This window comes from Accipiter gentilis, chromosome 11 (genome assembly GCF_929443795.1).
Source record: "Accipiter gentilis chromosome 11, bAccGen1.1, whole genome shotgun sequence".
NCBI classification, from domain to species: Eukaryota; Metazoa; Chordata; class Aves; order Accipitriformes; family Accipitridae; genus Astur; species Astur gentilis.
In genome coordinates this window covers 2,125,576-2,147,615 of record NC_064890.1, presented here as the reverse complement: position 1 = coordinate 2,147,615, position 22,040 = coordinate 2,125,576, and the positions used below count along the sequence as shown (strand labels likewise).

The 22,040-nt window shown below is 50.6% G+C and overlaps 2 protein-coding genes across 3 annotated transcripts in view; both read left to right on the top strand.

Moving 5' to 3' along the window:
• NET1 (neuroepithelial cell transforming 1) overlaps positions 1-9,021 on the top strand; it is a 54,733-nt gene extending 45,712 nt beyond the window's left edge. For both annotated transcript variants that reach the window (XM_049813765.1, XM_049813764.1), the window contains 9 exons: positions 1,638-1,745; positions 2,569-2,736; positions 3,517-3,579; positions 4,059-4,155; positions 4,279-4,355; positions 4,867-5,124; positions 5,385-5,555; positions 6,467-6,653; positions 7,027-9,021. In XM_049813765.1, coding sequence (XP_049669722.1) covers positions 1,638-1,745; positions 2,569-2,736; positions 3,517-3,579; positions 4,059-4,155; positions 4,279-4,355; positions 4,867-5,124; positions 5,385-5,555; positions 6,467-6,653; positions 7,027-7,427 — 1,530 coding nt within the window. In that variant the 3' untranslated portion in view covers positions 7,428-9,021. The remainder of the gene's footprint in view (positions 1-1,637; positions 1,746-2,568; positions 2,737-3,516; positions 3,580-4,058; positions 4,156-4,278; positions 4,356-4,866; positions 5,125-5,384; positions 5,556-6,466; positions 6,654-7,026) is intronic.
• A 4,755-nt stretch (positions 9,022-13,776) lies between these two features.
• LOC126044338 (calmodulin, striated muscle) lies at positions 13,777-14,572 on the top strand. The gene is made up of 2 exons (XM_049813790.1): positions 13,777-14,262; positions 14,470-14,572. The coding sequence occupies exon 1, from the start codon at positions 13,777-13,779 to the stop codon at positions 14,224-14,226; it is 450 nt and encodes a 149-aa protein (XP_049669747.1). The 3' UTR covers positions 14,227-14,262; positions 14,470-14,572.
• Positions 14,573-22,040: the final 7,468 nt, after the last annotated feature.

Here is a 22,040-nt window from a genome sequence, read left to right as displayed (position 1 = left end):
TGTTCCCAGTGCTGTACCTAAACCCAGCTAAGGGTTGGGGTCCTGGGGCTGCGGGCACTCTCTTACAGCTTTTCTTCATTTCTATAGTACCCTCATAGTTCTGAGATTACCCAAAACATTTCAAGCATAGCTTTGAACAGGCTGTGTGCTGTGCCAAGAGGTCTTTCTGTTCTGCATTGCTCATAAATTGTTTCTTTTCATGTTTCCCCCCTGCAACTTTGAAGGCTTAATTCAGTGTGAGCTAACCTCCTCTGTTGCTTAACTCTGTGTGTAGGCAGACAGACAGGCCACTCCTTGGGTCATGTTGCTGAAATCAGATCTTACATACGTAGCTTTTATGCTTCTTCAGTCTCTGGACTGGAATCCATTGTGTTCCTATTCCCCTTTTTTGTTTTCAGCATTTGTCACTTCTGTTGCTACACAGAAGCAAAGCATTTGGGCACCTTATCTTGCAATCTTGGACTGGAAATAGAGACGGCAGAGAGCTTGTCCTAAGCACTCTTCTCAGTCTTCGCCTTTTAGCCTTTTGAAATGTAGGCAGAGGGAGTCAAATGTAATTAACCAAAAATGCCTAATAAAGCTTTGGTAAAATTTCTGCTGAGATGAACTCAAAAAAGAGGCTGCTTCCATCAACTCATCTGAACTTCATGCTAAGAAACTTCCTTGTGATGATGAGTCACGTCCAACCATCTGCCAGATGTTTAAGAGCACCAGGGCACCTTATCTAGTCTTTCTCCTAGCCTTAAGCTCCGAGTCCATCTCTTCCTGGCATCCCATTGTGCACGCCTTTCCTGTACAGTCCTTACAATACAGTATTTTTGATGTAAAATATGTAGAGTTGCCAGCATGATTTTAAAAACTCATCTGAGCTTAAGCAGCAGGAGGTTTCCATGGGGCGTTTCCTCTTTCTTGGCAGCATTTTAGTCAGGACAGAATTGAAAATGCTCTGGGCTCCCAGCAGGGATTAGTGGTGTAGAAAAGCAGAAGCTCTATCTTTCAAATCTAAACAACATATAAGAAAAATTACAATGACTTGCGGGGGTGGGGGTGGGGGAGCAGAAGGGGGAGGAAGCTTTGTAAACTGACGGTTTTAAACTTTATCCACTTCGTGTGTGCATGTCCCTTGCAGGAATGTTCAGCATGTGGTCATTTGCTATTTGTTAGAATAGCTGCTGAGGCTGTCCTGGGCTCTGACTGCTACTTTTCTCTCCAAAATAAAATTAAAATGGAAAAACACATTCTTTCTACAAAGGAAAACATGATAAAATGGAGAGGCAGATCACAGCTCCATCTTTAGATGACAGTCGCTTGCCTTGCAGAGGAGAACGCTTCAGTCTATTTATGTTCAAACCATAACGGTCCCTGCTCGAGCCCTATTTTGAATTCTGACTGATGTGTATGTTATCTTGCCTCTTTTACACTGGGCAAAGTCTCTGCAGTTTAATTTCAGCCTTAAAGTTCAGACAAATATTTACAGCCTCTGCTTTCCTTTTAAGATGAATGGCTACTTCAAAACACTCTCTTTGCTGTGTTTCCCACTCCTTAAGTGTGTTCGTGCTTTTTAAACCTGCCTGGGCAGCTTGAGAAATGAAGTGGGAGTCACAGCCAGTACAATTTGTTCTCTGCTTTATTTACAGGAGCCAAGCAATAAGCGGGTTCGGCCTTTAGCACGGGTCACATCCCTGGCAAACTTGATCTCTCCTGTAAGAAATGGTGCAGTTCGGCGCTTTGGGCAGACAATTCAGGTAAATAGCAGAGCCTTCTCGTCCTAGACGTCTAGAGATATGGGGAAGGTACTGGCTGTATGGGGGTAAAACAGGCACTGGGATTTCAAGGCATCTCTTGAAAATCTACTCTATGATTTATGCAAGGACAGAAAGCTTGTTTGGGACTTGGGGATGAAGAAGAGTTCACGAGTTCAGAGGTAGCTTGTTAGATAACCAGGTTATTGAAGGTTTAAGCAGTAAAAAAAATAAACTGATTCAGATAGGGAGAATTAGTTGATAAACTGTTCAGTACTCAAGATACATGTGTTGGAGCATGTGCTTAAATGTGAACTGACCCTGCTGTTCAGTGACCTTTCAATAATGTTAGAGAAGTGTTTTCTAAGGAACACTATACTCCACACTTGCAGATAAGAGCGCTCCTGTGTCTGTGTTTTAAGAACATTGCAAATCATGAGAGCAAAGTTCAAGTGGCTCCTGATTAGCCCCATTATAGGTAGAATTATGATCCTAGTTTATTTACTTCCTCATACCTTGGAAATAGACCCAAGCTTTACCTTCCCATCCTCCTCCCAAGTGCTGCTGCTGGATCAGTGCAGGGAGAGGCATATGGAAAAGCTTGCCAATCTCTGGGCTCTCGGGGCTTTCTCAGCAGCTTGATTAAAGTGTTCCTTTTTCTGAGGAAAAGTGTCTGGGTGTGTTTTCCTGCCCTGTACAACAGAGGAGGATGAAGGATTGGGAGGGGTATGGATAATACTATAATACTTCTGTACTTCTAAAATGTTGGCTCTACATTTATTTTATTTTTTTTCTTTTTCTTTTTTTTTTTTTTTAATTCCTATAGTCATTTGCCCTTCGCAGTGACAGCAAGTCTCCTGGCTGTGCCCAGAAGTCATGTAGCAGATCTGCTGCTCCTACTCCTCCTAAAAGAAGAAACAGTGTACTTTGGTCTGAGATGTTAGATGTCAACATGAAAGAGTCCTTGAGCACCAAAGAAATTAAGCGCCAGGAGGTAGGCTCTCTGTTAAACAGCAGGACTGAGAAAGGCAGCCGAGGCCTTGGCTTGTGCCGTTTCCTTGGCAGGGAAGGGAGTAATGAGCATCTGTGGGTGACTTTATCTTCCTGTGCACCTTCATTTCTAAACCGCTAGATTTATTTCTGCATTAGGCATGGGAAAACGTAGGCTTCTCTCTCTTGACTAGGGAGTTCATCTCCCCAGTTTGACGATCAGAGATGCCAAACTCTTTGCGTGGGGGCGCTCAGCATTTCTGAAATTCAAGACCCAGCCACCCTGGTTGCTTTGCAGCAGACCCAAAGTCGGGTTCCTTGTAAAGCCAGCTGTCTTTCTCTTAAAGCTCTTGACAATTGGTTGAAAGCCAAATAGCAAGGCCTTGGCTTGCCTTTTTCCTGTAGTTCTTAGACAAATCTTCTAGTGACAACACAGAAGCTGACTAAAGACGCCTGGGATTTGACCTCTGTGGTTTTCTGGGTTTTGTTTTTTTCGTACTTGCCTGTGTAAAAGCAGTGATTTAAAAGGCGCTAATATTTAATTTGGCTTGTGCATGAGCGTCAGAGCTTTCACACAGTTGTAAGTAATGTTGCTTTCTTGGAGCTGGGAAAGCTAGCAGATTTACTTGAGGTTGTCATGCCCAGGTGGCATACAGTGATTCAGATGGCAAAGCCGCCTATTCAAGCTGCAGAGACAGGATGTACATTATGTGAGCTGAAAGGCTCTTTCAGAGGAAGACTGGGATTAAAAATGACTCTTGATGCTTTATCTCCTTCCTCACAGGCAATATATGAAATGTCTAGGGGAGAGCAGGACCTAATCGAAGACCTGAAGCTTGCCAGAAAGGTGAGTGTCTTTTTTCCTGCAGTCAGTAATCATATTACAGATAATAATGAAGTTTCTTTGCACCTGCAAAGATTACATATCAGCTTTATCAGGCCCAGAATCCACAGTTTGAAAACTGGCCTGGAAAGTTGACGTGAGCAGTCCTACAGCACTGGTTTGATTGCAACAAACCCAGCCAAAAAAGGATTGCACTTTGCAGTCCTGCAGAGCTAGTTGGGGGAGAGTTGAGTTACAGAGCTCATCTGGGAGAGGAGTTTCTCTCCCAGATGAGAACAGTTCAGACAGGAAAGACCTTTTCATTTGAAGGTCTTGATACCTTCGTACAGAGGTGAATCTTTTCGTGATCAAAGTTGATGTTACTGTTCCTGTTGGCTTCACTTTTTATCTGTCCTGCACGTGATATATCCCCTCATATTTAAATTGTCAGCTTTTGGGCTTGGGAGATTTGAATATATTTTAATACTGATGTTCTTTGACAGGCTTATCATGATCCTATGCTGAAACTCTCTATCATGTCTGAGGAGGAACTCACCCACATATTTGGGGACTTGGATTCTTATATTCCTCTGCATGAAGGTAAGAGCAACTGGATCATTTTCACATCATGTGCTGACTAAGAGTTAAACTCTATGCTTTCTCATGTTAGAACAGCTTACTTGAGGCATTATTGCAATTTCTATTTTTGTGTTTCAATTCCAGACTTGTTGGCAAGTTTAGGAGAAGCAACAAAACCAGATGGAACAGTGGAGCAGATTGGGCCCATTCTTGTGAAGTGGGTGAGTACATAACTTGGAGACAGCGGGCTAAAAATGAGCTTAAAGAACATTTAAAGCTAGAAGCCGAAAAGCTGTGGGCTTTTGTGGCCTTGAGCGAAAGATTGAAACGGAAATCCTGGCTACATTGAAAACAAAGGGACTCTGTCAGCCGTAATGGGCCACGATTTCACCCTGGAGACTTACACTAGTGTGACTGCAATTACTTGCTGATTTATGTTTGAAATGTCTGTATCTTCTGGACTGTTTGTCACTAAGGTGATTTCAATAACGTTATTGCTGTTAATCTCAAACATCTGAACTTCAAAGGCATCACACACGGGTTGCCCTTGTTCTACTCACAAAAAACTAGCTACATACAAGATAGTCTGTTAGCTGCTTTTTTTTTTTTTTTTTTTAATTGGGCAGAGTATCGCAGTAAGGGAAGTAGAACTCTCCGAGTTTTGACAAGTTAATTTGATTTGCTTTTCCTACATGGAATTTGACTCCTGAATATTATTCTGTTCTCCTGCAGTTACCACGACTCCATGCCTACAAAGGTTACTGTAGCAATCAGCTGGCAGCCAAAGCACTTCTGGATCAGAAGAAGCAGGACCGGAGAGTGCAGGACTTCCTTCAGCGCTGCCTTGAGTCTCCTTTCAGCCGCAAGCTAGACCTTTGGAGCTTCTTGGACATTCCTCGAAGTCGGCTGGTCAAATACCCGCTGCTCCTAAAAGAGATCCTGAGACACACTCCCAAAGACCATCCCGATATCCAGATTCTGGAAGAAGCCGTAAGTAATAGTGCTGTCACGATCATTGTTCTGACATAAGCATGTCATTCCGGTGGTCCAGAAACCTTTCTTAAACCCTCAGCAATTTTATGGGGTGGTTTTCTTCATGGACACAAATCTGTGACTGTAACCCCTCATGAAAGCAAACAAGAGATCTGTCCACATGGATTCCATCATCTGGAGTTCTTGAATAGCACTTAAAGGGAGGATACAGAAGCAGACGTCACTATTTAATCATTTGTAAATGTTTTGGTTTATAGATATCTATAATCCAAGGAGTCCTCTCTGACATCAACCTGAAGAAGGGGGAGTCGGAGTGCCAGTATTACATTGACAAGCTGGAGTACCTGGATGAGAAGCAGAAGGACCCAAGGATTGAAGGCAGCAAAGCTTTACTGTGCCATGGGGAGCTGAAGAATAAAAATGGACATGTAAGTCCCTCGTGTTCATGGTAATTAATTCTCAAGTTTGAAAACGTTCCCTCAGAGGTAGTTAAAACTCTTTGTCTGTCATAGCAGGACCAGGAGCCCCTTCCATCCGTAGGGGTAGTTTAGACAATAAGCTAAATTTAAAAAGCAGAAGAGAAAGCACCTGATGGCAGTCTGTATTTCAGGGTGTAAGGGAAAGTTTCCTGCTGACAGCTTTACAATTGGCCTTCAGAAGCTGGAAAATAATTAGCACAAAATTACCATAGAAAGTGTGCTCTGTGCCCAAGCACTCCATCAAAAGGGATTTCCTGCCGGCTGTTTACTTTCAGGTGCTCTGACATTCCCCATTATGAGCGCTGGCGCACAGCTTTTCCAAACAAAAGTGTTCCTGCAAAAGCCTGTTTGGCTTTGAGATGAACTGCCAGAAGTTTATCTCCCACTGTAGCAGTGCTGAAAGACCCTGCTGTACTCAAGGCTCTGTTGCCTTTTGTTCTGGCTTGCAGGAGGAACCTCGTTGTAAACCTCCAATCTTTTTTCTGGTTTTTTTTTGTTGTTGTTTTTTGGTGTTTTTTTTTAGCTTGGTAGGGGGTTTTTTGTTTAATTTGGCCATTACACTTCCATACACATGAAGTGTTTTGTATTGTCAGAAAAGATATTGCTTCTAATCATCCTATTCTTGTCATCTGTAAATGATAATTCACTTTTTAAGGGTCTTGTAAAACAATAAACCTGTTGATACAACTGTGGTCTGTGCCACCACTGCCAGGGCCCTGTGTTGCTGTAACAGGAAACTGACAGAAAATAAACATGGGTGAAACTTCAGATAACGTGACCTTGAATCCCAGAAGGTGTGTGACTGCTTTGACTACAGAGTACAATGCTTTACTCATATTCAAATGTGTTTTCTCTTTCAGAAACTCTACGTTTTCCTCTTCCAAGACATCCTGGTTTTGACCCGGCCGGTCACTCGCAATGAGCGTCAGGCTTACCAAGTGTACAGGCAGCCGATCCCTGTCCAGGAGCTGCTTCTTGAAGACCTGCAGGATGGCGATGTGAAAATGGGGGGATCCTTCAGAGGAGCTTTTGGCAATTCCGATAAAGGTATGGACCAAACCGGTTCATCTGCACAGGAATCTGTTGGTGAGGAGAGATTACACCTGGGCATAGATCCCCATGGGCTGGGGTTCCTTTAGGATAGCAGACACGTGTTAGCATTTACCTGTAGACTGTCACTGCTGGGCCCTGCAGTTTTATATTTGGTGGCCATAAAATTATATATGGTGCTTTGCAGCTGGTGCTCAGATTAGAAAACATCTATTTCAACGTGTCTGTGGTGGGTTGGGGGGGGTGGGGTTTGGTGGGACTTTGAACGCTTTCACTGAAGCAGAGCAGTGCAGTCCAGGTCCCTTGTCTAGCAATGGAATCTAAATACTGAGCTAGAAACTGATCTGCTTTTTCCTATGTTTATCTTCAGCTAAAAATATCTTCCGAGTTCGTTTCCAAGATCCCTCCCCAGGCCAGTCCCACACGCTGCAGGCCAACGATGTCTTCCACAAGCAGCAATGGGTTAATTGCATCCGAACCGCCATTGCTCCCTTCCAGCGGACTGCTGCTGCAGCAGAGCTGAAGGAGCTGCCGGAGCTGAGCGAAGAGTCGGAGGAGAACAACCCCTCCGCGCCCAACGTCAAAGCCCAGAAGAGGCAGTCTGCCATGTCTGGCATAACCGAGATGGAGCTAGACGAAAGCACATCCGAGTGTGGCTCCATCTTGGACTCGGAGGAAGCCAAGGGCTTGAAAACACACAGAACACCGTCTGGGCACAGAAAAACGAGGGAGAAGCAGCTAAGCGGCAAGCGGAAAGAAACGCTAGTGTAAAGAGGAGCGCAGCAACATCCTGGTGGAAGACTGTTTATTTATAAATAACGTGTACATTTTTCTTGTAATGTGAGCATGTTTGGATTCACTCTACTGAACAGAATATTTTTTGTTGTTGTTTTTTATGTTGTAATGGCAGCTACTGGTATACAGTTAACACTGTTGAACTGGAGTCTGTTTTTACAAACGTGGCCACTTTGAACCTGGTTTTAAAGCTGTGAGTGATTCGCAAGCCCTCATGCTTTTGGCTGCCCATGGCAGATTTGAAGAGCAAACTTTGGTTTCTGAAAGATTTCCACGTGTGGTGTTTGAGGTGGGAAAACGTTAAAGCTAAAGCGGAAGTCTGGGCCGTCACTGCAACCCTGGCAGCACCTCCCTTTGGGGGGGGGGGTTTGGATTGACACTGCAAGGGTCCTTTTAGAGTGGACTCGAAACCTGAATTCATGTTTTCTTCTTGTCTTGTACAGCACGTTTTGCAGTGTATGATTATCATAATCTGTGCAACTTTACATGTTAAAAAAGGGGGGGGGGGGGGGGCACACCACAAAAAAAACAGACCCCAGGTTCAACAGGTTTTCAATTTACCTACTGGAATCTTTCATCTTAGTGTGTTCTTTGTACATTCCTCATTTTCACTCCTGTAACCTGCCAGATATTTAATTTTTTTATTAGTTGTTTTGTTTCAGGTTTGTTTGGGGGTTTTTTTGGTTTTCTTCTTCCTTTTTTTTTTTTTTTTTTTTATTTTTGTATTTTGTTGTTGTTGCTCAGACTTGGCATTTCCTTTCAAGTACTTGATCCTTCTTGCTCTGAGGTGTGCGTGTACATACCGTTTCTCACATCACTCCACAGTTCTGCGGAGCGCAGGCAAGCCATAACGAACCGGTGGCTGGGAGGAGACGCCCAATGTACCCCATTAACGATGAGCGACATAAATGGCTTGTGTGCGCCCCGGACTACTGAAAGAGAACTGCATTGCTAACAGGGTTTAGGAAGGTTTTAGGCACGTTGCAAAGGGTTTGGGGAGGGAAGAGGAGCAGCAGCTAGAGGGGAATAGCAGGGAGTGAAGGTAGATTTTTCTTGTTCCTATTGCCTCTTGGAAATGAAACGCCTTCCACAGGGAGGCAGGACTGGAGGCAACCAAGGGTTTATTGCATGTGGTAGAAAGGTAGAGAAAAGAAAGCGTCTGAAGCTGATAAGGTTTAAGGAGAGAAGAGATAGTGGTTGTATATACTCGTCACGGCGACACTGCCATGTTCTAGCGGTCCAAAGATTTGTGTGAGAGATGCCAGCTTGGTAACTGCGCTGCTGTAGGAAACAAAGCGATGACAGCTTTGAGCACAGCCAACAGGTTCTTCCTGTCATTCGACTGGTGATGGCGGGGCGAGGACAGCAATCCCATCGTACCTGTCCTTGAGCGTTACCCAAAATCTGTGCTTAAGGAGCCGTAACTCGGATGCAAAGGGTTATTGCCTGTCACATGTTTGGCCAGTAACGTTGGAAATGGGAAGAGGGTGTACATAGACACAGACGTGTGGTTCTCTGTAAATGTATTGTACAGTTTCGAGTGCCAAGTACAATTAAATTCCTGACAGCCTCTTGCCTGCCTCGTCTGAGTCGCTGCCTGGGAGGGACACGCTTGTGCAGTGGGTGCTGCCGGATGGCAGCAGATAAGCACGAACCTGCACTTCTCTGAAGCGCACGCTCCGCTCGTAGGGCTGTAGCTCGCAGGAGGAAGCCGTGGCTTTATTCAAAACCCTCTTCTCTGTCATGATTCCCCTTTGCGCCGCCGTGACCGGGCAGGACAAGAGCCCGAGGTTTACAGCTCCTTGTGCGGTGTGGGGCCTGGCAGCCGCTGCCCTTTGTGTGCAACAGGCGGTGGCTGTAAAATAGGGTGCAGCTGCGTGACTCACTGCAGCGCTTGCATCACTCTCCTTTTCTGGGGCAAAAAGGAGCAATGGCAATAATCCCTGCACTCCTGGGGCACTGAAACCACCTTGCTACAAAAAAGAAACCACCCCCCTCAGAACTGAAATGGTCCCCATTTAGCAAATAATTTTAAAATGTCTTCTCCTTGGTGAGCCTTCAGAACCTTGAGCGGAAGGTGGACCTGGCGGGGCAGACTCCCCTCCACTGGGGCAGCTTCTCCCGGGGCCGTGGGGAGCAGCGGGTGATCAGCACCGTGACGAAACCATCAGGTCTCCGCAGCCCTCCCAAAAAGCTGTGACCTGACGCTGTAGGGGGATGTCTGGGCATGGCTGCAGCTCCTGGGGAGAGCGGCCCCAGCTCCAGGCCAGCTCCCTCGGGCTGGCTGTGCTTCCTTGGGTCATCCCCCCTGCACCCCCGGGGCCCTGCTCGGAAGGGAAGGCTCAGCTCAGTTTACAGGGACAGGGTTTACAGCTGAGCTTTGACCCATGAAGCCAAGTTTTGATCTGGAGGAGGATCAGCCCTTCCCATGCAGGGAGAAGCTGGAAAAAAAGGCTCCTTTTGCCATTTATAAAAAGGTATTAATGAGCTGCCGGGGCACGCAGCTCGTCCTCAACAGAGAGGAAATCCTGCAGAGATCCTGCTTATCCTCCCGCATGTCAGGCCGAGGCCAAACCTCTGTCTGGTTGGCCTGTAGACAACAGCAAATTAGCCAAGAACTTAACTTCCCTTTAAAAGTAAATCCCAACCCACCCCACCCCGACTCCCGGTGGTTCCTATCCCCGCTCCGTCCCTCCGGGAGGAATGTAGAGACCACAGCCGTCCGCCTCCTCAGCCCTCACTTTGCTAGACTAAACAAGCCGGGCTTTCCTGGTTTCCTCCCATGCCGAACTCCCATCGGGTCCCGGCCAACCTTCTCCTCGCCCGCGCTGCTAAACTGCTGAGCCGAGTTCCCCCCCCCTCCATTCCAGATTCGGGGGGACCCAGGGATGCAGTGGGGTGAAATACCCAAGGGTAGAGCGGGGACCTGAGCCCCTCCGTCCTCAGCCACCCTGGCCGTAGTGACGTCCCCGTCACGGTGTCCATGCCTGGCGGACATGTGGGCACCTCTGCCTTCAGTAAGAAGCTCCCCGGTCCCGAATTTACCTTCGGGGATCCACCCAGCTCAGGTGCTACGTGCCAAGAGGAGCCAACGCCGTCCCAATTTACAGGTGAGACCTTCCCGGAGTCGGGGTCCAGAGCTGGGCACATCCCTCTCCTGAGAATCTCCCCGATGCCGGCCTCCCTCCTCTGCCACGGTGACATCTGGCAGGTCCAAAAGTGGGACTGGGGTCCCTTCGCTTGGGCTAGAAAAGCCTGACTTTAGGAGCTGCCCCCTCAGCTTTGGAAACCTCCGTTAAAACGATGCCTAAACTAAAACACAAATTTTACACCCAGCAGCTATCCCCTGGAGCTCCCCGCAGCCATTGCGGGATCATAGCCAAGCTCAGCCTCTGCAAAATCCCATTTTCCACATTAAACCTCGACGCAATTTACGCCGGGCTTTGTGGAGGTTCCTCTCCGTCCCCACGGGTGCTCACGGGACCGGCCGGCCTCGGCGCGTCTGGGCTCATGCGGGGGGCACAGGGCCCCGCCGAGGTTTCCCTGTCGGAGCGGTTTCCCTCTCCGCCTCCAACTTTCTCTTTTTCCACAAATTCATCAGCCTCGCCCCCACTGCCTGGTCTGCAAATGCAAATCCAGACGTCGCTGCACACATCTGCGCACATCTGGGCTTGCGTTACAAGCCGTGCGGGCTCAGGATAATCCAACTGGGTGCTTTTAACCATCTGGTCTGGTTTGTTGGGGGGTTTTTTCAGCCATTACCTGGATCAGACCGCTCAAAGCCAGGCGCTGAGGTTGAGCAGGGAGACGCTGCCTGGAAAACACTGTGTGAGGCTTTAACGTTGGCCGCTTGCAACATCCTTCGTCAAAGCATCGACCTCTCTAGCTCCGGCTGGAGACATCCTGGGAAAATCAGCTGCCAAAATACCCGTCAGCCGGCGGCTGCGTGCTCCTGCCTCCCACCGTGGTGGCCTCACCGCTTTCCCATCCTACCCCACGGCCCATCTCGGATGCCGTAAATAGGACCTGGCCATAAACTGCAGGATTTTATGGGCCAGTAGGAAGTTTTATTGGGTTAATTATCCTGCCGTGCTAATGAAGGTGCAGTTAAGCAGAGTCTAAATCAAGGGTTGGCTTGACCTTCTCCCAAAGGCTGCTGCAGACGTGGGAGGCAATGGGTACAGGTGACAGGGAGGTGATGGGTGCTGGTAGTGGGTGCTAGTGATGGGGATGTCATGGGTGTTTGTCATGGGGAGGTGATGAGGAAGCGATAGGTGCTCGTGATGGGGAGATCATGGTGGTGGTGAAGGGGGAAAAAAACCCCAGCAGCTTCCAGCTTCGCTCAGCACCAAGGGACACCCAGGATGGAGCAACTCCTCCATCCTTAGGAGAGTGACCCAGGGTCCTCCCCACCAGCCCACCCTCATTTTGGAGCTCAGACAACTCCCCCCACAGCTTGAACAAACACCTTAACCCTCCCGGGCTTTGAAAACACAACACAGGTAATGTTGGTGTTTGCTTCTCCCAGCTGGGTTTGAGCCAGCTCCCCCTCCTCTTGGCTCCTTGCTCGCCTGCCCAGGGCTCTTTCACAGCAATTTTAATTCGATCTTATTAAATCTGGAGCAGAACAGCAAGCGTGGGCAATTAGACAGACAATTAGGAAGCAGCTTGTTGCACAAGAAGAGCTGCCAGGGCCTCCCCTCCCCGAAACGCGCTCGCGGGGCGAGTAGTGCCGTGCCTCTCGCCAGACAGGTTCTCGGCACGGCTCAGCCGCTTCCTCCCTGCAACTGCAGCGTTTTACGTGCCCAGAGTTTTTTCCAGATGAGGTTTTCCTCAAGACGGTGATCCACCCCCGGACTTTGTCCCACCTGGATATCCCATTTCCCATGTGTTCCTCAGTTGTCCCATGGGTTGGCTTCTTTTTTGTGGCCTTCCCTCCAAATCCCACAGCTCTAATTCCTCGCTGGGTTAAACTGGGGTAAACTGGTGCCATTTTCCTGTAGTTGAGAAAGTCAAACTATCTTCTGCTGTGGAGCCTGGTCATCTGGTCTGTTAGCTCCTTGGTCTGGCTGGTGACAGTCACTTGATCATTATGGGCACACAGGAAAGAGGGATGGATGGTCGGAGGGACAGGTAGATGGACGGTAATGTCAATGTATGGATGGACGGACAGACGCGTGGACGGGTGGATGGATAGTTGACTGGAAGGATCATTGGGCAACTGGGTGGATGGATGATAATGTGGTTGGGTGGATGGATGCACATATGGATGGATGGGCTGGTTGGTGGGATGGATGGGTGGTTGGTAATGTAGTTGTGTGTACGGATAGACACACGGATGGATGGATGGATGGATGGATGGATGGACAGCTGGGTAGATGCATGCATGGATGGGTGAACGGATAAGTGGATGGAGGGTTGGATGGAAGGTAGTGAGAATAGATGGATGGATGGACAGTTGGACAGAGAAATAGCCCTCGTCATCAGCTGCCTCTGAACCCTCCTGTACTCCCTGCTGTAAGAGATGAGTAAAAACGAAAGCAGGCCATTACAACCTGGTTAACCCTCACTCAGCCCCCGGGTTAACCCCTGACTAACCAGGGCAGGACTCATGACACTGCTCACCTGATACCACCACCACGTCAGCTGCCCCAGGGACTGTGGAGCTGGTTTTGGGGAGCCCGGAAGAGGCAGCATGGCTGATTCAGGTCTCCCTCAGCGCGGAGCACATCAGCTCCGGAGATCCAGGCTCTGCCTGGACCTGCACAAGTGAACCCTCTCTCGGCAGGTTTGACACGCTGCCAGCATCGCTCTTGGTGGCCCTGGGGCTGGGGAGACTGAGGGGACCCCTCTCAACCATGTGGGGCTGGAGGCTTTTGCACAACTCCAAACCCCACCAAAATTGCCTTAAAACAGCCAAAAATAGTATCACCCCCCCCCTTTCCACCAGCGCCCTGCCTCTCCCTGAAACCACCGCTTTGCTGCAAGCCACAGCGCAAATCCCTTAATTAGGGGGTTTGTCAGGAGCCGGCCCCACGAAATGCCACCAGCGGAGCAAGCGGGACGGCAGCCAGGGTGGCCCAAGGGGGCTGGCGGTCACCCTTCTTCTCCAGCACCCCAAAACTCTCCTTCCCGATCCGCCGGGGTCCGGCTGAACAGTTCCTGCTGACCCCATGTCTCAGCCTCTCCCGTGTGCCCCAGCTCCTGCCTCCTCCTCCTCCTCCTCATCCGGGGAGAGGCAGGTTGGAGGGAGGAGGCCCCGTCTGCGCCTCCCCGCCGGCACCGCGGCGTGCCGGGGCAGAGCCGCGTGCGAGCGGGGAGCGCCATGGCCGAGCGGCTGTCGGAGGAGCAGATCGCTGAATTCAAGGAGGCTTTTTCCCTTTTTGACAGGGATGGAGACGGTTGCATCACCACGAAGGAGTTGGGCACCGTCATGCGGTCGTTGGGGCAAAACCCCACCGAAGCGGAGCTGCAGGACATGGTGGGGGAGGTGGATGCCGATGGCAGCGGCACCATCGACTTCCCCGAGTTCCTCTCGCTGATGGCGAGGAAGATGAGGGACACAGACAGCGAGGAGGAGATCCGCGAGGCTTTCCGCGTCTTCGATAAGGACGGCAACGGCTACATCAGCGCGGCGGAGCTGCGGCACGTCATGACCAACTTGGGTGAGAAGTTGACGGACGAGGAGGTGGATGAGATGATCAAGGAGGCCGACTGCAACAATGACGGGCAGGTCAACTACGAGGAGTTTGTGAGGATGATGACGGAGAAGTGAGCCCCCCCGCCACCCACCTCCAACCCCATCCCACAGGTAACTCACTGGGATGAGGCTTCATGCCCAACCCAGCATCGATGGAAAGTCCCAAACCATGGGGTCTACCCCACCCATTGCAATGGCCACCCCAAATCTTGCATCTCCCCCATCCTGACCACCTCCCGCCCTGCAACTCTTGCTGGCGGTTGGAAAAATCTATGTTCATGGTGCTTTTTTTTTTTTTTTTACTTAATTTCTTCATAGGAAACAGAGGTTGTGGTGGTCCCCCAGCCCCTTCATCCCATGCTGCCTTCCCTCCGCCATTCTGGGCTGGAAAATCCTCTTTTATCCCAGCCGGAGCGTCACCAGCCAGCGTCTGCATCGGATGCGGGCATCCTACCTGGCAGGATGGGGCTCAGGGTGCAGATGGACACGGGGGGGGGGTCTCTTCCCCTTGCCCCCGCATGAGACGCACCTCTCATGTCCATAGAGGTGCCAGTGGCCGTCGCGCATCCCCCGGCACCACGCCGAGTCCAATAAAGAAATGTCGTCCCCCCGCCGTGTCCTGGTGGCTGCCATTTCTTCCTTTGGCTTCTCTTTGGGTTCCCTGCTAAAAAAACAACCCCCCCAAATCACTGACATCAGCGCATCCCAGCCAGGGTCAAGCCCCACATCACCCCCACCCTCTTTCCCCCCATTCTTCTTCCCTACAAGCTGGAAAAATGCCCCTCGTGGGTGCTGGGCACCCTCCAGCTGCAGCCCCCAGGGTTGTGGCCGTCCCCACCCCAAATCCCCATCACTTTTGGGGTCTGCTGTCTGCGCCCCCGGGGTATTGGGGGCCCTTTTCTCCCTCCCCCCAAGCTAAGAGGAGAGTTGGCAGCTGGATTTAGCCCTAATCCCCATCCCAAAGATAAGTTAGAGCAGGATTCACCTTTCCTGACCATAATCCACCCCGTCATGCTCTGCGTGACTCAGTTTCCCAACAAAAAGGGTGAAACCCAATTGCAGCAGCCCTTCCGCCCCGGGCTGGGGTGATTCCCTACACAGAGGGGTTTGAAGGAAAATTAATTATAATGGGTCTTATTAATGCTCAGTCACTAATGAGCAAGCAGGGAGGCGGCGTGAGTGGGGCATAGCTGTTTCTCGGGGGACATTGTGGCTCCGGGGATGTTCAAGCCACCACGAGGACTTCAACCCCCACCTCCAGCCCATCCCTGGGGCCGGAATCTTTGGCAATCCCGGTTGTTTTCCCGACGCTTGGAAAACCAGGCAGGTACCTGCATGCCGGCTGGCGGGGCTGAGCACTCCCACGCTCCTTCCACCCCAGGCACGGCCCCCAGCCCAGCACCCAGCACCTCTCACCACGTGCTGCCCTCTTGCTCGCGCATCCAACCTGCCTGCAGCTCTGCAGGGGACAAGAACGGGGCAAAGCTAGGCAAAAAAAAAAAAAAAAAAAGCCCCAAATCCCGCAAGATCAAGCGAAGGGGTCACGCTAGACTATTGTACCCGAGTCACTAAAATTAGACCTTCCTGAAAACATGATTATTTATTAATGCCATGTTTCAGTGCAAAACCATACCCTGTATTTTTAGGCTTGACCTTTTCTCCTTCTATTCTGGGGTTGGTTAATTACCAGAGTATTTTTTCACGCCACTTATCCTGAGCTGGTTTTTCTTAACGACGGCCTTTCACGGCAGGCTGGACCCTGGCCAGAAGCGCTGGCCCCGCAGCCCCAGCAGCAGCAGCACTGGCCTGGAGAAGAAAGTTTATTTGTGCTTTGGCACTGGAAACATTTGCCCGTTTCTCCCCCAATTTTATGGTCGGGAACATGGCGGGAAGGTTTCTGCCGGCATCGCTCGGGATGGACAGACGGACGGATAGGAAGGTCCCGTTTGCTTCAGCAGTGCCAAGGGAGGGGATTTTGCTTCCCAAATCCAGCTTTCCAGGCTCAAATTGCCCTGCTGGGAGGGGAAGGAGCTGACGGGGTGTGCAGGATCTGGCCCAGCACTCGCACTCTGCCTCCTGCCATGCACAGCAGAGCCACGACTCACGGGGCAGTTTGGATCAGGCGTTGGTTAATGATTAAATTAATTGAGCGAGTATGGGAGGTGCACGTGGTGCCTGGGAGGTTGGGGGGGGGGGGGGGGTGGAATCCATGCAGGGTGGAAAATGGGGGCATGGGGTGGTAAGGGAGAGACTGGCCGATTCCACCCCAAAACCCAACTGGGATGGTCCCCTGCACCTGGGGAGGGAGATTGCAGGATGGGACCTGGGTAGGGGTCACCTGGGATGGGTCCTGGGGAATCATCTAGGCTAGGACCTGGGTGATCCCTTGGGATAAAACCTGGGGGATCAGCCAAGAGGGGACCTAGAGGAGGGTTACTTGGGATGCAACATGAGGGACCATCTAGGATTGGGCTTGGGGGATTATCTCGGATGAGTCCTGGGAGATCCCTTGGAATAAGACCGGGGGTGGGGGGTGACCTGAGATGGGACCTGGGAGGGGGTCACCAGGGATGGCACGTTGGAGATCACTTAGGATGGAGCTTGGAGGGTCCTCCAAGTGATTGGACCTGGGGGATCATCTAGGATGGTATCTGGGAGATCATCTAAGATGGGACCTGAGGGGCGACCACATGGGGTGCCAGAGGAGGGATCACTTAGAATGGACCGTGGGGGATCACCTGGGGACCTGGGGGTTCATCTAGGATGGGACATGGCCACCATCTAGAGTGGGACACAGAGGATCCTGCAGGATGGGCCGTGGGAGATCTCTTGGAATGGGACTTGGGGGGGATCGCCTGGATCCGGGCTGTAGCAGCTGATCCCATCTCCACGGCTGACAAACAATCTTCCACCACTTTGCCATATATTTTCCGCCAGCCTTTCCAACAAAAAAGCCACCAAGGACTCCAGCACCACCCAATAACAGAGGTCCAACCGTAAAACCCCCCCCCATCGCTCCCCTCTCCCTGCTCACGGTTCTGCTTCACCTGGACATAGTTTTTCTCTAAAATGATACTTTTTTAGGAGAAAAGCAGCTCATGAACCCCCCAGCATCACCCACCATGGGGACCGGAGATGCTTCTGCTCCAGGGTTACTGAATCAGTCACAAATTCTCCCCAATCCCTTTTATTTTAGCAAAACAAGACATTTAAATAACATTTGAAGAACTGGGCTTTAAAAACACATCAATTAAACATTGGGGAAACAATACTGACACCCCCCAAGAGAGACCAAGGAGCTTTTCTGAGCCCTCCCAAAGGATGTTGAAAAGAGGGGCAGGATTTTTTCCCCATTTTCACCATTTCCCCCCCCCCTCCCGCAGCCCCCCAGGGCCACGGCTCCCTGCCTCCTCCCTGGCAATAACTCTGCTCTTAAGTAAACATGACGTATTGCCTGGGAAATGTTGCTGCCCATGGGAAGGGGAGGCCCCTCGACACCCGACTGCTGTAAAAAAGTGGGGAAAAAAGGATTTTTGCAGTGGGGTTGATCCCAGTTGGTGAGGTGAGGGGTTAGGGGATGGCCGCAGAGGAAAGCTCAGTTGGTTTGCAGCAATCCAGGTTCTGCATGGGGGAATAAATAACTAAACAAACCCCTAAAAACCCCAAAACACCTTTGCAAATATGTCTTTCCAATATTTAGTTTGGCAGAAAACTGTTTCATTTCTCAGGGGCGGTTTTTAACCTGTTTTAAAGTGCTTTTTCTCGTTGATTTTCCACTTTCATGTCATCTGTGAAAGGAGAAATCACTGTATTGGGGGAGGAAAAAAAAAAAACCAAACCCACAACACAAATTGCCCCACAACTAGGCACCACGTATGGGGCGGGATGGGCCATGGTGACCAGGGATGGCCAAGATGATGCTGAACGGAGCCATCTGGGGCTAGACCCAGTGCCGAGCCTGAGGTTGCACTAGATGGGGAATTGTTTTGGGGCAAAGTGCCTGATTTTGGGACTGGAGCAGTTGGTTTTACCCAGCGGTGGGGGTTTTTTTTGGCATTAGCCCCTTTGCCCCATGTGGGACTACAAGCACCGTTGCAATGCAGATGCCCAGCAGCATCCGAGGCATGGAGCTGCTTTGCATGACACGAGTTTCCCCAGTCTCAGCTCACAGCTGGGCCAAAATCATGATACCCTCTCGGCTGCACTTGCCAGGACATCTGGTGATGAATCTTGGGGGGGTGCATTGGGCTTCACCTGATGGGGAAAGGCTCTGCCCCCAAAAGGCTGCACTGAATCCCACTGGGTCTGTACCAAAACTGCCCCTGAGAGCAGGACCAGGGGAGGGGACAAGTGGGACAAGGAAAGGGTCAAGTGGGACAGGGAGATGGGGATGCGTAGGAGAAGGACAGTGGACAAATGGTACCAGGAGACCAACAGGACCAGGAGAAGGAAACAAATGAGACCAGGAGTTGGGGACAAACATGACCAAGAGATGGGACCAGGTGTTGGGGACAAGAAGAGCCAGAAGAGGGGAAAAATGCGACCAAAGGATGGAGCAAGTGGCGTGAGGAGACAGGGACAAGTGGAACCAGAAGATGGAGACAAATTGGACCAGAAGAGACCAGTGGAACCAGGAGAAAAGGACAAGTGAGATCAGGAGATGGAGACAAGCGGACCAGGAGAAGGGACGAGTAGGACCAGGGGGCAAGGACAAGAGGGACCAGGAGATAAGGACAAGTGGTTGGACTGGGGATAAGCGGGAGGAGGAGACAAGCGGGACAAGAAGAGGGGACCAGAACAACCAGGAGATGGGGACAAGTGTGACCAGGAGAGGGGACCAGGACAGGGGCCCCCATGCTCTGCAAATGCCAGGTAGGTTTGGGGGGGGCATGAGCTGAGCCGAGAGCAGCCCCAGGGCTGCTCTAACACCCTGTGCCTCACTGCAAGGAGGGGAACACCTCCCCAGCCCCTCCATCTCATTTCCCCGGCGTTCCCAAGGCTCAACATAAAGCCCCAAGGGATTTTGAGAAGATGCTTGGGGCTCCTTGCAGGGACGCCGGGACCCCCCAGCTGCCACCGCATTTCACAGGGCTCCTCTCTCCCCCTTCCACAGCCGAGGGGTTTCCCAAGTTCAAGTTACCAAAATAAGCCCCCCGTGTCAGCCCTGGGGGCTTTCGAGCATGAAATGCAACCAGCCGCCGGCCCCCAGGCACTCGGCCATGGCCAGGTTTCCAGCATCGCAGGGTGGGCAGATGTGGCTCCAGCCTGGCCGGCTGGCGGGGGATTAAATCAGATGAGGTCTTTACAGGCGCCAGGAGGGTTTCCTGGACATCTGAAGGGATCCTGAGTCCCTCAGGAGCCAGATAAGGACCTGCAGCAGCTGTAGGGTGGCCAAGGTGGTGACCATCAACCTTCAAGGGATGTAGTCTACCATCGGCACCACGGGATTTGGCTTTCTCAACCCAAAAAGTCAGGCATCCCTGCAGGGGTTAACTGCAGCAGCCGCAATCGGAGCTGCTTCATTTTCCATCCCTGCAGTGCCGGAGCCATTGGGGCTTTTAACGGGAAATTAATAGCACCATGACCTCAGCCGCCACGCACGCGGCCCTGCTCGCTGGCGTGCCGGCGGCCCCACGTAACCACAGCCCACCATATCCCAGCCGGAGGAGGTTTTGGGGTCTTCTCCTTCTTTTCTGCCCCAGGATAGGCAGGACGATGGTGCCGTAGCTCTATAACACCCCCAGAGATAAACAAACAATTAAAAAAAAAAAAATCCCAACCTCTGCAGCTTTAAAGCCCAGCACATTCCCCTCCTTATACCTTAAAAAAAACACCAACCCTTAATTTCCCACTTTGGTCCATACTAGCCCCAAATCAGCCCTCACAAGAAGAGATGCCAAAAAAAAAAAAAAAAAAAAAAAGAGCCCAGGCAAAGCTGAAAGGAAAAAATAACTGCTTCGCAACCCCTCCGTTCTTACTTTTTGCCCTATTTTTATCCTATCCAGGGAGGCTGCCCCATGGTCCCCCTCTCCCTTCAGCCAAGCTGGGTTTGCATGTCTTTCCCTCAATTCCCATTTTGTTCCTTAAAAATGCATACCCCCTCCCGAGCTGAGATCAGAGGAATTTTATTACTGACAGATCTGGGGAATGCAAAAAAGCTTTTTTTGCAATGGGGAGGATTGAAGCCCGGAGGTAGGAATTGAGCCGTCTGGAGGCGATTTGTTGTTGCTATTCATTTTTACCCAGGATAAGGGGGGGGGGGGGGGGAACCTCAAATACAGGTGAAATGGGGCCCGTGTTTGCAGATTTAAGAGCTTTGCTGGAAAAAAAAAAGAACATCTTGGCTCGGGGCAACCCACGATGCCTTTGCTGTCCGCCCACAGAAAACCGCCCGGGCTTGTTTTGGGGAGCAGATTTTTCAAAGCTTTTCCAGGATTTGTCTTTCTCCTGCAAAAACTGGTACAGACCCAGCTGGTTAAATATTTCCCACTCCCCAGGGAGGTTTTGCTGTTCTTAACTGGGGGGAGCAGCACCGCCAAGCGGTACCTCGGGGGGAAGAGGCTCCCCGCAACCCCAGCTGCAACAAAACCTGCAGATTTTAAAGATTTTTCACGCTCACATCACAAATCGGTGCCAATTCCCCCCAAAAACACCTCCCCAAAAATCCACAGGCACCTTTTCCCCACCCCAACTGGCTCCCACGGTCCATAAGAAGGACCTGGTGAGCAGGATGGCTGGAGAGCTTCTCTTAGGGAAGGGACTGTCCCTTTGTCCCCAGACCACCTCACCTTCCTCCCAATTTCCTTGGGATGTTGTTTCCAGCCTCTGTTTTCTTCCGGGACTCGGGATTTTCCCCAAATCCCTTTGCAAGCTGCCCAGGGGAAAGAGGTTTCCCCAGTTGCAGCCCGTCTCCCCAGGTTTCAGGGAGATGTAGCAAGCATCCCTGGGAAACAAGGACTAAAATTTGGGAGGGGTATGGCAGGGCTTGTTTTTCACCATTTCGGTGTCCTCTCAAAAATCTCAGCCAGTGTGCCCCTAAAAGCCTGTAACCACTATGAAAACAAGTCTATTTTTATAGAATAACAGGACGGTTGGGGTTGGAAGGGACCTTTAAAGGTCACCTAGTCCAAGCCCCCTGCAATGCACAGACCCCTCACCACAACCGTCTATGCAAGAAACACAGTCGGGCACAGATGAAACCTTTCAGAGCTAATTTTCATCACAAATAACACTCCAGCACATTCGCAACTGCCCAAATCTTACCGTCACAGCGTGCTAGGAATGATTAAAAATCAGACAATTGCGTATAAATATAAATAGCATCTTCCTAGCGGGCTGTACTCTTTCCAAACAGAGGTCAACGCTTTCTGAGCTTGATGTCTCGGTGCCTAAACCCAGAGAAGCATCAGGGTATCACCGTTACAGAGGAACTACTGAAGTACAAGCTGCATCTATGCTGTTGGGTGAAAAAGTGAGTTGGTTTGGGATTTTTTTGCAGCACACATGAGGTTTTTGTCCCCGGTGGCAGGCAGGGAGGAGAGCCTAGGGTTAACTAACAGCGCAGGCAAACCTAAAGGTGCCACGTAGAAACAGTCAAGGTTTCCACAGGTCCTAAATATCAGTAGGGGTTTTTTCATCCCTTATGCTTCGCTACCTTGCTATGGATTTAGGTGCTGGCTTTAAGTTAGAAAAGAATAACTTTGGCCTTAAAAACCCTGATTTCAAAACAACTAGTGCTCCGGTCTCCCCCAGGCCAGGGACCAGGACGTTCTCCAGCCTCTTGAGCTGCCCAGGGTTGGACCTCAAGCGAGCGCAAGTCAGCAGAGACCCCCCCAACTCGGTTGACACTGGCTCCCACTCGAGCGTGCGGGACAGGGACCATCTTCTTG